This window comes from Saccostrea echinata, unplaced genomic scaffold (genome assembly GCF_033153115.1).
Source record: "Saccostrea echinata isolate AGI-Se365-2 ecotype Australia unplaced genomic scaffold, CSIRO_AGI_Sech_v1 ptg000027l, whole genome shotgun sequence".
Taxonomy (NCBI): domain Eukaryota; kingdom Metazoa; phylum Mollusca; class Bivalvia; order Ostreida; family Ostreidae; genus Saccostrea; species Saccostrea echinata.
The window spans coordinates 2132485-2150399 of record NW_026889776.1 but is presented as its reverse complement, the minus strand read 5'-3'; the positions used below and the strand labels follow the sequence as shown (position 1 = coordinate 2150399).

At 32.8% G+C, this 17915-nt stretch overlaps 1 protein-coding gene across 1 annotated transcript; it reads right to left on the bottom strand.

Annotated features, from left to right (window-relative positions):
* Nucleotides 1-1297: 1297 nt before the first annotated feature.
* Nucleotides 1298-12544, bottom strand: LOC133193297 (ubiquitin-conjugating enzyme E2-22 kDa-like). The gene is made up of 6 exons (XM_061329247.1): nucleotides 12397-12544; nucleotides 11581-11733; nucleotides 9445-9527; nucleotides 8409-8572; nucleotides 7608-7672; nucleotides 1298-2098 (listed from the first exon to the last, which is right to left on the bottom strand). Exons 1-6 carry the CDS (start codon nucleotides 12457-12459, stop codon nucleotides 2027-2029), a joined length of 600 nt encoding a protein of 199 aa, XP_061185231.1. The 5' UTR covers nucleotides 12460-12544; the 3' UTR covers nucleotides 1298-2026.
* Nucleotides 12545-17915: the final 5371 nt, after the last annotated feature.

The following is a 17915-nucleotide window of genomic DNA, read 5'->3' as shown; positions in this document are numbered from 1 at the left end:
TATGAGAAAAATGACACACACGAAACGTGTATAAATATTCACTGTTAAACAACACCTGCTTAGCAGCTTAGCACTGGCTCACATCATCAACAAACTTCTAAATATTGTCAATGCAACTTTTCTGTAATATTACAAACACAAGAGCAAAGAATGGCATACAGTTAAAAAAATAAATAACAGAATAAAGGATTTGCACCAACTGCAACTGAGTGATCCTAACATACAGCTTAATTTTTTCAAGTGCAAAGAATCAGATGTATAAAAAAAAAACCAAAAAAAAACCCCTTACTTGTCTGAAAGTAGTTATCTTGTGTAAAAATTACTACTTGAATGAAAAAAAATGAAGAAGTCTTGAATTGTTGTCCCCAACTAAAAGTTAAATAAGCAATTCAGTTTCATATTTCTACAACCTGCTACTTTGTTACATATGAATTTGAGTAATCCATGTAAGTTGTGCATTGACCAAAATCTTTATTGATATTGCTCAGCAAATACAATTCATATCATTTAGACCTAATTGACATATTAGTTGTTTGTTAGCTATACCAAAAGACTGACAATTCATGAATATCATAAATGTTGATAACCACTTGCCATCAACTTAGGGAAAAAAACTGTATTTAAACTTACATTATTCATAGAGAGCACTTACACAAAAAGATATTACACATCTGTGATGCATAAATCTGTGAATAGATGTTGTTTTGAACAAAGTCCTCTTCATATTTTTTTTGGGGGGAGGCATATTTTAAATAATTTTTTTTTTTATAATTTTAACTGAAAAGGTTGACTTCTTGCAAATTCTGCTTCAATGCAGTGACTTTACTTTTGATTATGTAGAAAACTGAGAGATAGCCAATCACAATAGAGATAAATTATCATACAAGTTTTTGTCCAATTTTCACTTTATTCCTTTTGTAATTGCCTATTTTTCCCTATAATCGTCCTCTAAATCTAAAAACAAATATAGAAAAAAGGATTTTGTTTTCCTTAGATGTTGGATTGAATTTCATTGTAACTGGTAGACTTCCAAGTCAAATCAGCAATAACATAGAGGGGGAAAAAGTATGTTCAAGATCTATTCACAAGCTGTTTTGATGCTACATTCGTTGTGACTTTATAAAAAAATTTTTATCCCAATACTTTATGACATTAAGTGAATATATATATATATATATATATATATATATATATATATATATATATATATATATATATATATATATATATATATATATATATATATATATATATATATATATATATATATATATATATATATATATAAATTCTGAGCATTCACTTCAAAGGCTGAAGCTATAACCTTTGCTTTACCTAGCTGAAAATAGATTCATCCCACTGATTATGCGAGGAAAACCCTGAATCTTTTGTTTTTGATATCTGTAGTTGTGATTGTAGGTTTTTCACAGACCTGATGAGTCAAACATTTCTCTTCAGTTGTCTTTTGAAGATCCTGATGCTCACTTAGCACTGACTGTTATGATTTCAAATGACAATCTTGTCTTATCTATATTGAAATTCATGCATGCAAACACTGCACATAAGCAATCTATTTTTTTTTCAGTATGGAGTTGTATGACACAATCATGCATGAATAAAAATTTTAAACTATTTTAAATACATGCACTTGTATATGTTTGTCAACCACCTGGGAAAGTATCTTTGTAGTTTCTCATTCAAAATGTAATGAACTCCAATATTTAATAATAATAATAAAAATAGACCCCTACCATGTAAGAATGGGGGTTGTCCCTTATCACAAGTGTTTAACTGTAAACATTTTATCTGTAAATAACTGTTATCATTCTCACATAAACAAAGTCATCAATTTATACAATGTGATGTGAAATTCACGTTCAATACACATTCATGACAAATGATGACTTGAGAAGCAGTGTTAACTTTCGTAAAGTCATTATCCTGTCGTTTTGTTGCCCTTGTTTCTCCTCACTCATGCATCCTCATCACATTCTTGTATTCTCCAATAGCTAATAAGTTAATGTTACTAACTTAGTAAGAATTCTGTTGCTCTTTCTATGTCCCAGTTATGCGATGACAGTGCTACCCTTGCCTTGTGCTGCAATAAAAAAAATTCAAATGTAATATTTGAATTTAAGATTGATCAATTTCATATTTCAACATAAAATAAGTCCAATACATAAAATATTCTGTTTTCATGGCATACACAGTACACGATAACATTATGAAAATAAATCAAGATACTGTTGAAATGAAGACATCCCAAATGGTGCCCCTCATTTAGTACATGTAAATGTAAAGAACAGGGTAACAAGTGATGTTTGTGAAACACTTATCCCCAATAATTGGAATTTTTCTAAGTCAAAGGGGAATAACTCTGTCAAAAATTGCTCCATCGTACAAAAACACAACTTGACCTAGATATTCTTATGATAAATCTGTATACCAAATTTCATTTAAGTATGTGCAACCTCTGCAAAGAAAATGATCAGAAACTGCAAATAATTTGAAGTTTTCCAAGTCCAAGGGGCATAACTCTGTCAAAAAGTGCTCATTTGTACCCAAAACAGAATTTGACCTAAATATTCTTATGATAAATCTGTATACCAAATTTCATTTAAGTATGTGCAACCTCTGCACAGAAAATGATCAGAAACTGCAAATAATTGGAAGTTTTCCAAGTCCAAGGGGCATAACTCTGTCAAAAAGTGCTCATTTGTACCCAAAACAGAACTTGACCTAAATATTCTTATGATAAATCTGTATACCAAATTTCATTTCAGTATGTGAAACCTCTGCAAAGAAAATGAACGGAAACTGCAAATAATTGGAAGTTTTTCTAAGTCCAGGGGACATAACTCTGTCAAAAATTGCTCCATTGTACCCAAAACAGAACTTGACCTAAATATTCTTATGAATAAATCTGTATACCAAATTTCATTTCAGTATGTGCAATCTCTGCAAAGAACATGAACAGAGAATGTTAGTGGACCGACAGACAGACAGCTAGACAGACCGACTGACCGACAGACAGCAGCAAAGCAATATTCCCTCCCTTCTTAACAGGCGGGCATAAAAAGGGACTTGGGCTTCAAACATTGCACACCCTTGATCAAATGTGAAATATGAGCCAAACTTGTCCAAAGCAATATATACTTCAGACAAGGAATTCACAAAAAAGTCTACTCTGGTGTTGACCTCTGACCTTATAACCTGCCTGAAGGTCACACTACACCACTTTATGGTGAAGCAGGAGCCCAACAGGACCAAAGGAAGAGTAAATATGCTCCTGACAAGTAATATCAGATGGAAAGACTAATCACTGCATGAATGCATGTATATTAAGGACATACGCAACGTAGTTTGAAATTTATTGTCTTTTTCCCTGGAGTTGAAGAGCTCCAATACTTAAAGGAACTGTGTGCTACATTTTAATGTCTATATATGATGTTGAACACTTCTTCTAAAACAAGTTTGTATAAACAAAACATCTAGAATATATGTTTAGAAATTTTTGTATATTTTTCTTTGAATTATACAAGAATTTTCCTCAATTGATATCTTTTCAAAACCCCTGGTAATGCATGCTTATTTTTTGTCTACGAACATTTCATGGCACTTTAATCTTAAATTAAGAATATCTTGAAAAATTATCAGTGGGTAAGGTACGTTGCGTATGTCCTTAAGGCACCCAAAGAATGGGCCCTAATGATTATGAATTTGTTGTAACTTAGTTATACATTTATTTATTACTGTGCTGAATTGTATTTGATCACATTACAAAGATATAAAACGATTATCCTCTTATTTTATTTGTTTTCAGGCCTGTTGCAAATACACATTTTGAATAAACACTGCTCTTTGTACATAATTTTAAGTAGATGTACAAAAATGAGAAGAGTGTCATAAAAAGTTAACTGAAGAGAGATGTCTACAGGGAGGAACATTTTTGATAATAGAACAGTTTGGATTTCCCTCTCACACTTCCATATAGAGATTGTATACACATTTTATTTATGAATATTCAAGAAATAAGGAATCATTTTCTGCACCTCTATACATGTAGTATAAATAGAGTGTTCCAAGGAATGCATGTGTTGCCTGCTTTATAACATCATTAAAGATGTAAATAAATCTAAGAGAATTAAGTGATTTATCTGCTACTGGCATAATAGTTCAAACATTTGCCTGCAAAGAAAAAAAACATCCACAGATGGTAGGACTGCTACAGACTCTGATAATCAAATATGTTTCCCAACCTTTAAAGCTGAAATGAGCAATGAAATAGTTTTTAAAGTTCATGCATGCAAAAGAAAACAAGAGGCCCATGGGCCACATCACTCACCTGATCATCACATATGCTAGGAAAAAGCACAAATCAGTTCAGTATTGAAAAGCAGTGTGCGAAATTAACAGTAAACCGATAGACAAAATTTATAGAAAATGCGTCCGGTCTATAGCAAGGTGAATATCTCAAGACAAATTTGTCTATAGAGTAAACTTGGCCGTTTTACTCAATAAAACTTTTCAGCAAAGGAAAAACTTAAGCTTCAATGCTCTATTGTTCATGAATCTCCTTCATCTGATCCATTTTGCAGTACTACAAGTTTTATCTATTCCTAAAAAACAGTCGTACTTTTTTTTGTAGTTAAAATTTCCTCAATTCCTCTGTTTACTGTAAATACGTCTTAATATCCCATAAAATTATTTCCCGGCTCATTAAACCAAAGAATGGGTGTTGGTTTGATTTATATCACATAAAAAATATAACTAAAGTACATTTAAAATTTTAACATGATAAAGGTTAATATTCACTCGATCTATATAATCATGATAATCTATAGATATGCACCTTTGCAAAAGGGAATAGAAAGTAGTTAATGTATAAAAAATTCAGTGATATTTATGCACAACTATTGATTAATTAATACATAAAATGATAAAAAATCAACTTCATTTTCAGCAACATGATTAATTAATTTTTTAAACAATATGGCAAAAGAAAAAACAAATCCTAAGAGCCTAGAATTTTTTTCTTCAACATGTTATAGTGAACATATTTTTTGCCTATTCATACAAGTTTTCATTGACAAGAAAAACAAACCTGAAATCATTACTTAATAATCATGGTTATAAACGTCTATGTATCTTATGCCAATGCATAAAATAATGCAGTGTAGGGAAAAAGGAATAAGCCATTGAAAAAAATACAATTAAATTAAAATAAAGATATCTAATTTTTTTGGTCTATAGGAAATTTGTCAGGTCTATAGAATTTCAAATTATTGTAGACCAATTGTCTATACCTTAAAAAAGTTAGTTTCCGCGGGGGCGGGGGGTCTTGAATATTTAACTACCTGAGGATGCTTCCATATCAATATAACAAATAGTTTTGTTGTTCTTCAGCAGAACATTTATATATAGATTTTTCCCTACATATTCCTCTTAAAACTTGATCCCAAATTGTGCTCCCTCCCTACCCCCATCGTTCATGATTTGAACACACTTGAAATCTACACTACCTGATGATGCTTCCATATACCAGTAAATATGACTAATCATGGCTTTTCTGTTCTTGAGACGAAGATTTTTTCCTATATATACCTATGTAAAACTTTGATTCCCCCATGGTGGCCCCACCCTACCCCCAGGGGATCACAATTTGAACAAACATGAATCTACACTACCTGAGGATGCTTCCATTTCAAAATGACTATATATTGCGGTATCAAAATATTATGCTACACAGAGGGTCATAATTTCAACAAACTTGAATCTTCACTTCCTGCGAATGCTTCGATATCAATATGACTAAACATGGCTTTGCTCTTCTTGAAACAAAGATTTTTCAAGTTTTTTTCCTATATATTCTTATGTAAAACTTTGATCCCCCATTACAGCCCCTCCTTACCCTCAGGGGTCATGATTTGAACAAACTTGAATCTACACTACCTGAGGATGTTTCCAAATTAATATGACTAATCATGGCTGTTCTTGAGAAGAAGATTTTAAAAGATATTTTCCTACGTATTCCAGTGTAAAACTTTGATACCACATTGTGGTCCCACCCCCAGGGGTCATGATTTGAACAAACTTGAGTCTACACTACCTAAGGCTGCTTTCATATCAATATGACTAAACAGGGCTTTGTTGTTCTTGAGAAGAACATTTTTTAAAGATTTTTTTCCTATTAATTTCTATTGTGACCCCATTCTAATCCCAAAAGTCATGATTTGAACAAATTTGAATCTACACCATGTAAAGAAGGTTTCCTATAAGTTTCAACTTTTTTGGCCCAGTGATTCTTGAGAAGAAGATTTTTAAAACATGCCTCCAAATTTTCACTATTTCTTAATTATCTCCCCTTGAATGAGGGTGTGGCCCTTCATTTGAACAAACTTGAATCCCCTTCACCCAATGATGCTTTGTGGAAAGTTTGGTTGAAATTGGGCCAGTGGTTCTGGAGTAGAAGTCAAAAATGCGAAAAGTTTACAGACAGATGGACAGACAGACGAACAGAAGGACTACAGACAAAATATGATCAGAAAAGCTCACATGAGCTTTCAGCTCAGGTGAGCTAAAAAAAAACCATGGATAGAAGACTGCTATAGATTCTGACAATCAAATAAAAATATGATTCTCCAACCCTCAAAGCTGAAATGAATGATGAAACTGAAATTATCAGAAATAATTATTAAAGGGGATTGGACACAGATTTGAAGCTAATATTTTCTAAAATTTTTGGTATAATATCATGACTTATATGTTGCTAGAGCATTTCACACCGAAATATAATAGAAGTGTGTTTACAACTTCTTTTATCTGGATTAGTTATTAAAACTACAAATTTTGGCAGGCATTTGATTGATATCATTGAATTCTACGAATATTCGAAATTTAAAATTGTAAACAATGCAATTGTGACCAGGCCCCTTTAAAACGTATTTCATAAAAAAAAATCGGCCAAAGGAGTTTTCAGTCTGGCTTTACTGAAGTTGTCAATCTACAACGATCCATTTTGGTATACCAACCCCGATGCATTTTAATAGTGTTTTCATAATTTATGACAAACAGTGCACATGCTAAATAGCATAGACTTAACTTTTAAATGTCAAAAATATGCTGTATATTGGCACTATGAATCATTTTGAAAAGTAGGTCAAACATCAAGTTTAGGGGTCATGAGATCGGTAACCTTGGTATTTTACAAAGGCTACAGTGTCAAGCAATTAATGTCTTGCACTTCTTAAGATATAAGGTGTGTCTCACAGACAGACGGACGGACAGATGTCAGGTAAAGTGAACCCAAAGTGTTGCTCTGCTCTGCAGGCCTCACAAAAAGAGATATGATTTGTATCATAATTTTGGTGCAGATTTCTATTTTGCATGAATGTAATTTTTTTTTCAATGTCCAGGAAAGAAAATTTTAAAAAAGAAAAAAAAAAAATTATCCAAATCAATTAATGGTAGCTTGTATACATGTGCCTATAAAGAAGAAAAGAATGTTCTTCCAAACAGGTGATAACATCTAGACTTATACTGGCTTTAACTGTTGCAAAATCTTTTGTAATAAATAAAATCGGTAAAATCAATTTTACATCTCCTACCTCATCAAATCCCATATTCATCACTTGTTGTATCTTAGCTTCATAATCAGTCTCCCTCTGTGGACCTGTCAAGGAAAGTATGATTTTATAATAGAGTTTTAGATGTTACAGAGCAAGACTTCAACATAGAAAGTTTTCAAAGATTACAGTTCAAGACTTCAACATAGAAAGTTTTCAGAGGTTACAGTTTAAGACTTCAACATAGCAAGTTTTTGGAGGTTACAGTTCAAAACTTCAACACAGAAAGTTTTTAACAATTACAGTTCAAAACAATTCCTTCACTATTTTAAAATTATGTGTTTTTCAAATTACTATTTCATTGCAAACATTTAAAACTAATATGCAAGAATTTTTATGCTCCATTTTGCTTCAATACATTTCTTTTAGATATAATGTGTGTTTGATTTGAACATATTTCATTGTATTATACGTCCTAAACTTAAAGGATTGGATATAAGTTCTTTCAACTCAGTGAATCCTTTCCTTGTAATACATACAATGATTACAATAATTGTCAAACAAATAAATTACAGTTACTGTATATGTACTTTTATCCATTTGGGATTACATTTTGCATTGTATGCAGTCATAATTTTTCTGTAGAAATTTGTCATGCCATGCTTAAAATGCATTAAGGACAAGTAATGACAATGCAAGAAATTTTCTACCCACTGATTGAACAGAAATTGTGGTTCTGCAGAATTATGACCCAGCATAGAAAAGTACATTTACAATATATTGACAATTAAGTGATACATATGGTGTTGTGAAGAAAGTCAAGGACAATTATGTAGGTACAACCTCCAGCATATGTGTATGTCCAATGTCGAGCAGTTTTCTTGAAAATCTCATTATTTTCTTTATATTGTTTGGCTACGACTGCATCCTGTGGATCATCAGGTTCAGCAGCGGCTAACAATGCCTGTAGAGATAGGAGGACAGTCCGGAGGGTCATAGCAGCAGCCCTGTAAATCAAAATCACTTATCAATACTGTAAACGAGGTCAAATGCTTGAAAAAGCATATTACAGAGTTATCTCAAGTAGGAAATTTTGTGCAATTTATAACTTTTACAATGTCATTACTAATTGTACAGTGCCATGAAAATAAAGCAAAAACTTTAGGTAAAATTAAAAAAAACTTTCAATCAATAAAGTCACTACAAGAATTTTTTTTTATAGAAAAACTGACTGACTCTCTCAGGTTTGAAAACAAGAAACTACTTTTAGAATGAAACTTATATTACCCACAATCAAATGACTGAATCCAGGGTGACATCATCTAAATAATGGTATATCTTAAGACCCAATTGGTCAATAAATAATTTCATATCTAGTGCAGAATCATATTCTGATAAGTCAACATTGATAATATTCCACCTTAACATCAACATCCATGCAATGTTTGATACATCACGAAATATAGCTATTAACTAAAGTTGCTTCAATACTATAATCTTGTCACTGATCTGGAAATTACGGTTCAACTGTAAAATCTGAAACCTTACTGCAAATCTGCCAACCTTAGCATAACTTTTCTAGAACAGAAAATTAATCATTTGGGCTTTTAACCATTTAATTCCCCTGGACAGCCTTTGAGTAAACAAAAAACTTCACATTTATGTAACATGGCCAGCCGTAAGCTAAAATGAAGAAAGCATTACGATGACAAGAAAATGTGATAGATGGGGATAGGGATACAGACAGAGAGATGGCAATAACAAAAATATACTGTCTTTAGGAAGTGAGGGTAAAATTGAAGTTATAAATTGCAATATAGTATGTACCATGACTTTGTCAATGTACAAGTCTTCTGCATGCAAGCCTTTTTACACTTACCACTGGTCTTTTAAGATATCTAAGCAAATAGCTCCAGTCACTGAACTGATATTTGGATGCCAAATCTTTGTGAGAAACTTCACCTATTGGAGAGATGTTGTTTCAACAGTGAAATAGGAAAACACTAAATGGATATAATGCAATTTTTTAAGTAGAAAAACCAAGATAGGTCGCTTGCCATCGTATATCTGTATTAAGCAAAAACCATGTTTGATATACAGACAGTGTTCAAATAGTAGGAATTTCTTCATCTCTAAAGTATTTTTTGAAGTTTTCCAAATTTGATATTGTTTGAGTCCAGTTTTAATTCTTTTTTTAATGGATAATACAAATTGAAAGAATTATATCAAAATAAAGAAATAATAATAAAAACTAGATACTCGTTGCAAGCAACGAGAGGTCTTCCGTCCGAATACCATCCTTATGTGATATTCTTTGCATGTAAACATTTACATTTATATGTGCTCATAGAAAAGACGCCTTAAGGACATTGACAAGGTTCCTGGTTATCGTTTAGAATTTTTCAAGAACTCTTGAGTAGTTTTAATTGTAATAAACAGGCTATATTCTGGATTCTTTAACATACCAAGCCAACCTTCTTTTTTAGATTTTGTCAAATCAGTGTTTTTGCAATTTTCAATGCCTTTCCTATGTAGAATGTTGATAAAAGGGATCTACATAATTTTTCAATGTCCTTAAAATATAACATGGGTCCTTCAAAAATGCAAGGATTTTTAAAGACTTAAAACAAATGAAAATGGCGCAGGATTCACACAGAAAAAAAATTATTTACAAAGATGAAAACGTAAATAAAAGCTAAAAAAATGAGAAAGAAAATTCAGATATAAGCGGGATTAAACCCGAAATGGTAGAACACCGTTGACGTTTGAGGTTAGAGTGCGAGGTACCAGCCACCCGGGATCTCCGAGTGCCGACCTGCTCATTAGTCTCATCCAACCAGACACTCGGCTGTCTCCATAAACTCCGACGAGCAGAGTCTGGTAAAGATCCGTGATAGCGTTTGTAACGCCGAAACGAGGCTTACCGAAATTCTGGTAAAGTTTTTGAGTGGCTGAAAAGTACACACCTCCACAATATAATACAAATACATGATAAATCGACAGAAAAACAACTTAAAGATTTATAAGTTAAATATCTAAAAGTTATAGCAGTTAGAGAGGAATTGTTTATGGTATTGCCCACCGGTTATAGGTAAGTGAATTTTACAATGTCTCGCTAAAATTATTATCGGAAGCAAACATGAAAGTAGTGAAGTCTACCTGTGTAATACATATTTCTTCGATTGATATTGTTATTACTCATTTGGAATCCCAAATTAAAGATCAGTTTATTGATATAAAGTCACAATCCACATATATAACATTCGTTTTCAAAATGGGTCATCAAAATGAAGACAAGATAGCGCCCTCTGACAGTTACAAATGCTTACGTGCTTCTTTACCAGACTCTCTGCTGGTCGGAATTTACGGAGACAGCCGAGCGTCTGGTTGAACGAGACTACCTGCTCGTCGGAGTTTACGGAGACAGCCGCCATTTTGGACCCGCTTCAAATTTTAAAATGCGAATATCTAGAGTTTGGATTTATCAATTTTTAAACAAATTATATATTAAGCCTTTTTGGAAATGCCTCTATTAACCCTACTAATTTTAAAGAAAAATATTGAAAAACAAAAAAGTTAGAAAATTCGACTTTTTTAATTCACATCCGGTAAAGACCGGAAGTACCAACGACGAACGAAAAGTCACGTCCTGGCTAGGATTTATCACGATCTATAATCCCTGAAAGTTTCACTTTGATATCTTTTACCGTTCTTGAGATTATCCGCGGACAAAATGTCTTTTTAAATTCAGAAAATGGTCCGTAACTTGGCACCGGAAGTGATTTTCCAAAAAATCTCTCGAATAAAATAACTTCAGATTACAACACATTGTTCCTGCAAATTTCATTAAAATCCATCCAGTAGTCTTCGAGAAATCGCGTGCACAAAATTAGATTGGGCGGAAAAATAATAAGAAGAAGAAACAGTAGAATCACTATAAGGTCTTCCGTAAAGATGGAAGACCTTAATAATAAAAACAGAACAAAAACAAGAAAACAGAAGAAAAAAAAATCACCTTTGGAGGATTAAAAGGGTAAGTTTCTGGAATTTTTATCTCCAAATGAAAGTTTCCTCCTTGATATGGGGTATCTGGAGGTCCAGCTATTTCTCCTCGCAGTTCACTGTAAGAGTCATTAACTAGTTCCACCTTAATGCTGCATTTGGCTACCTAAAACAACAGCCTCTTGGTTAAAAATAATATTCCTGCTTAAAATGGATATATATCGTAGATAACATATATGTATATTTTGTCATCTTGACAATTAATAAATTAACACTGAATAGAGACAGCTGATGCAAGTTTTTCTGGGTAGAACATACTGAAGGGGGCAAATTGTGTCTTGAGGAGTTTAAATAAAACTTTAAAAAAAAATGTAACAATATTATTAAAACTTGCTGATATCTTTACAAACATTTTTATACGTTAAACAAGACCCCTAGGCCCTCTTGCAAATCATCAGTTATTAATCTGATCAGGTGTACAGGACATGCTATTACACAGCTCCACACAAAAGAAGCAGTGACAGTAAATACGCTGTTATTAAAATTTTACTGAGAATGTGTTCATGGACAATTGTCCAACAGTTTAATTTTTTTTACTACAAAGTAGTTATAAAAAGTCATTAGATTAACACATAATCGACGGTAACACTTATCGTAAACAAGAGTTTACAGTTTATTATCATTACGAATATTTAATGCAATAAAACACAGGAAACAACATTATATACAGATGGCATAAATTCCGGAATACATTTTTGTAAAGAAAATTCGAACGGGTAAATCACAAAATTTATAGTATTTTTTGAGATTCTACATAAAAACCCATTACCTCTTCACTTTTAACAACTTCTTTAAACTCCCTCTGTATTCTTGCGGCGGCAATATTTGCCATAATGGGGTTTTACTCTGTGTTTTTTGATAACAATGAATATTTTTTTGAGATAATTTGTAAACACTAAAACAGAAGATTACTTCACTCGGACTACTTCCGGTGATTATTTTGGAAATATGACGCAAAAATAATGAATTCATTTTATGTAATACATATAACAAAAAATGATTGATGAATCTAAAGTTGAACGTCTGATATTTGTTTAATTTTTATTTATAAATTCGTTGACCAAAATCTCAGTAGTCCGGATAAAAACGGACACTAAGGATATCCTGGTAACGGCACCAAAATGGATAAAGTTACGAAAACAAATGATTTTAGAATTTCATGATTATCAGAGCAAAATCAATAAAGTATGGTTCTCTTTACTTCTCATTTCTGCAGAAAAGCTGTAATTTGCAAACATTCAAGAAGGAGTCTCAGAAATAGATTTTCTAGATTAACAAATAAATTAAGTAACCCCCTACTACCCAAACACCATCACTATAAGCGGAAAACACATTACTCTCTGAATTATTTTTTTATTTGTTTCTTTTTTGCTACACTTAGTAGTTAACTTAGACATTGTTTTCAGAACTATTTTCAAAATATCAGTTATTGAGCTTATACAAAACTACTATAAATAGAACGCGTATCACATCCGTGTACATTACGTCCAATGAACCTTAACTCCGTCACCAGGACCCTCTACAATATGTCAACGAATTAATTAGATTTTTTTCAGTTTAGTTTTTTCTCCCTTCATCTTAAACTTGTAAACATAGAAAATTATTTTTGAAAATTTAAAATAGTACTAAATTGTATTTTAGGAAAAGTATCATCAACAGAAAAAAATAACGTTAATATAAAAGTATTTTACGTATAATAACATCAAGTACGTTATCGTCAACGTGTAGCGATTTAGGGCAAATTGAGACGAAATAAAAATAGTTTAGCTGTATTTAATATGGTATGTCATATACAGTATTAATAATTTGGCAAAGACCTTCATAAATACATGTATGACTGACATGGGAAAATGAGCATGTCAACTAACGCACATGTCGGAGGTATCGATGGAATAGTGCATGAAGGAAAAAGGTGGTTACTGATTTCACATAAAATATGATAGATACAATAGATGACGTGTAATTGTTATTTATTTTTGAACTTGACAGTAATAATTATATCTCAGCATTTGGTTGTAAGCGTGTAAAAAATGACGTCACAATCGCATTCGTTTACAAACAGCGCGGAGTTTCCCGAAAGTGACGGAGTTAGGTTAGTGACGGAGTTAGGGGTTTGGCGATAACAGAAGTGTTAGAATCTTGTGGTGTCCTTTCTTTCGAGTTGATATATCGAACCATCCTCGCAAGCCACTGTTCGGAGTCCGCATATATAACTCTCTCATACCAGCCAGAATGGGAGAGAATCGTACATTTTGGCCGTGGTTAGCGACGATGATATCGAACCAACGTATGGATGAAAATAAATATTTTTAAATTGAAAAAAATATATATATCGTCGATGTATCTAAATGTCAAGTTGAATCAAAAGCAAGAGACCTCGGTCTTCTTTTTCTGTAGGAGTTTTTGAATAAATTCTGCTTCGTGGGGATGAAAAAATACAGGTCTGTCAATAAAATGGATTATAAAGATATACTTAACGCTAGTGTTTTATACATCTTGACAAGCCAAGGGTCCCCATGTGGAGTGTAGCAGACTGAAAACCTTTGGCTTGCGGAAATATATGTGCTAATTTTAGTAATTTTGAGAGAGTGTTCAGAGACAGAGAAGTTGAAAGAGGTATACTAGTATCTTGCTCAAGCACGGGCTCCAGGTCCTTGTAACCTTCCAACTTTCTTAGATGGGAATGTAGATTGTTACAATCTGTTCAATTTGTGAATATTTGGTGAAAACTCGGACATCAACTTTCCCACATTCTCTAGAATGAACCCTTCTTTATAGCAAGCTAATTAATCCTTTTTTCTCGATTGGAATTCGAATCTCAGAGGGGCAAGTGGACATGATGTTGTATGTTCACAATTCAGTGGTCTATGGGGCTGCAATTAGTAGCAGATAATACGAGTGAAAGAATAACCAGAAACCGTTGCCAACCCATGTTTTGATTACGGGGATACGTGCTTGATTTTTTCCTGAAATTTTATGTACAGACGTAGGGTCATCTCCCGTGGATTGATGCGTACTTTTGAGCGGTGATGGGGTTGTGGGAGTGACTATTTCTGTTTGGTGTTTTTGTTTGACTTTAAATACAATGGATAGGAAGAGTTGCTCCCTGTGTCTGGAAGTTCCGAAAATTAACTTGTGGACAGGGTGGTTTGGTTGATTGAGACTATGTCTTACACTTACATAGCGGGTTCCAGTAAATGCTCAACCAAGGCCTCTTTCTCTACTCCTCACTAAGATATTAACAGTGGTGAAGGAGAAACTTCAAGAGTACTGTGCAACAATATATTCGAGAAGTGGGGTAAATCAGATGTGGATACTTAAAAATTCCAAGGAACTTTTGGAAAATTTGAAATCGCAAGATTTTACCAAAATCAACAGCTTAAAAACTTATGACTTTTCTACTTTATACACAACCATTCCCCACGATAAATTAAAGTCCAGGCTTTTCGATATAATTGACAGCTGCTTTTTCAATAAAAATGGAACTCGTAAATATACATACTTACCTTGTCATTGGTCATTTGCAAAATTATTTTGTTAAAAAACATTCTGATTGTACACACAAATACTCTGAAGTTGACATTAAAAAGATGCTTAAGTTTCTGATTGACAATATCTATGTGGTTTTTGGAGACCAGGTCTTCCAACAATCTATTAGAATTCCCATGGGTACCAATTGCGCCCCGTTATTAGCAGACCTTTTTTGTATTCATATGAAGCAGAATTTGTCCAAAATCTTGTACGTGATAAGAAGAAAACACTTGCTGTGGCCTTCAACTCGACATTTAGATATATCGACGATGTATTGTCAATTAACAATGGCTATTTTCATTCTTATGTCGATACGATATATCCTGGTGAGCTTGAGATAAAAGATACCACAGAGTCTGACACATCTGTTTCATATTTGGATATTTTACTTGAAAAAGACGTTAATGGTAATTTAACAACCAAGCTTTATGATAAACGTGATGACTTTAACTTTTCAATCGTCAACTTCCCTTACTTATGCAGCAATATACCTTCATCACCTGCATACGGGGTATAAATCTCTCAGTTGATTCGATACGCAAGAGCATGCTCTACGTATGAACAATTTCTAAAACGAGGTAAATTATTGACAAACAAGTTGATGAAACAAGAATATCAGCTCTCTCGTTTAAAGTCATCATTTCGTAAGTTCTATGGTCGATACAATGACCTTGTCAGCAAATACAATTTATCATTGAGTCAAATGCTGACTGACGTTTTTCATACTAATTGTTAGGCCATTATTTACACACTGAATTGTCGACGGATTTTTCTGTTATTTCCCGATCATGACAAGGAGCACACGGCGGGTGTGACCGGTCGGCAGGGGATGCTCACTTCTCCATGGCACCTGATCCCACCTCTGATGTTTAGAGGTCCGTGTTTGCTCTGCTCCTATTTTGTATTGTTTAATGGACTTTTGAGCTTGAATACTGTTCGTTATCTCCATGGATATATTTCACTCATTTTATTTACTTTTACATTCACACTTAAGAGTATTCAATGTACTCTGATTTACTGTACTAAAAAAAAAAAAACAACAAACAAAAAAAACAAAAACAAAAAAACTGTAGGACTCGCTTTGATTTACTGGGCATCGAGCACATCGGGTTCCTCCTTTTCAGAACAATCCCGATGAATTTTACAATTCTGGGCTTTTCCCTAAAGAAAATACCATTAAAACTTGAAACGACCAAATAATTGAATAAGTTTACATCATCAGGATAGGTTAGGAGACGACCATTTGATTGTGAAGGGAGGGACTGGCAAATGTTGGAAATAAATAATCTATCCTCGGCAAAATAAATAAAATCTATTGTAGGGAAAAAAGTAAATTATAATATGACCTTGACTAGTTGACTCTGATTTGGGAAGATTTTTTCCTTTTTTAATTATTTACAAAAGCTTAGAAGGATCAAATTAGGAAAATGTACAAATTAATAAAGAGATAAAAATTCGTCATTAGGTCTTTTAGAAGTTGCTAATATGTATCATAAGTTTCTCAAGATTTGCCCCCCCCCCCCTTTCCGCCACCCAAAAGCTTGAAAAAGATTCATGTGACTAGCCTCACCTTGGGGCCTGACTCTTTGTATGAATTTTATCATTTACATTGTAAAAAGCTAGCTGCTTATTATTATTATTATTATGCAATTTACCTGCTTAATTATCGATCTGAGTAAATTTAGATTTTCAAATACTGTATCTTTATATAGGCCTAGGCCAACTTTAAAATAATCTTTGTTTTCTCTCTCCCGACTCAGGATGAAAAAAATGGGTCGGTAGATAGATAGCAAAAATAAATAAATAAATAAATAAATAAATAAATAAATAAATAAATAAATAAATACTTCCTGGAGGTTAAAAAAAGTTCCGAGTCGGGTCGTTTTTAGCCAGTCGGTCGGGAGAGGGCAACCAAACATTTTTTTTTAAAGATGGCCTGATGTACTTTGAATATATGACTAACTTAAGTAAACCCATGCACCCAGGAGTGTGAACCAGAGACAAGGGACATGAAATTTGGAAGAGTTCTAAGTGAATATTTGATTATCATGCAGTCTGTTTGTCAACTTTAAACCATGACTATATAGAAGTACAATATATGACCAACTATAAGCCCTAATTGGCGCGTAAACCATGGCCTTCCGACAATGAATTTATCTATTCTGGTCGAGTGCTAATTATTAAAAATAAAAAAAATGCAAGAGTCATGAGAGTGTATGAAAAACTTATGAAATTCTTTGAAGCTGAACACAGAGAGGAACAGGCGAACAGTTGGGCGGCAAGATAGAAGCTAGACGAACACTTATGACAAACCATGCTCAGGGTATTATAAAACAGGGTAAAACAGGGACAGGGTATTATAAAACAGTCGATAGACTAGACCCAGATTCGAGTATAATTATAGTCCCCAGGTCCCATTTTACAAAAGTACTTACAATTTACACTGAAGACTGAAGCTGACTGTAAAATCTTTTCGTATCTTTTATTCTGATAAAAATTTCTTCTAAGAAAGATCTTTCAGCCGCAATTCTTAATAAGAAAGAGATTCGTTAATTAAAAAAAGATAAAGAATAAAAAATAAAAATAAATAAATAAATAAATAAATAAATAAATAAATAAAAATAACAATAATACCACTGAGTGATTCTCAAACTAGACCCTAATTTATATCAGGGACCTATATACTAAGTATATAGTATAAAGTTGTATAGTAGTATATAGGTCCCTGTTTATATAGAAGAAAGTTATTCGCAAAAT

Coding starts and splice junctions, on each gene's coding strand:
- LOC133193297 (XM_061329247.1), bottom strand. CDS start 12,459: ATGGCAAATATTGCCGCCGCAAGAATACAGAGGGAGTTTAAAGAAGTT. Junction 11,734..12,396: donor AAGTTGTTAAAAGTGAAGAG/GTAATGGGTTTT, acceptor CTGTTGTTTTAG/GTAGCCAAATGCAGCATTAA. Junction 2,099..7,607: donor TGAATATGGGATTTGATGAG/GTAGGAGATGTA, acceptor TTTTTATTGCAG/CACAAGGCAAGGGTAGCACT.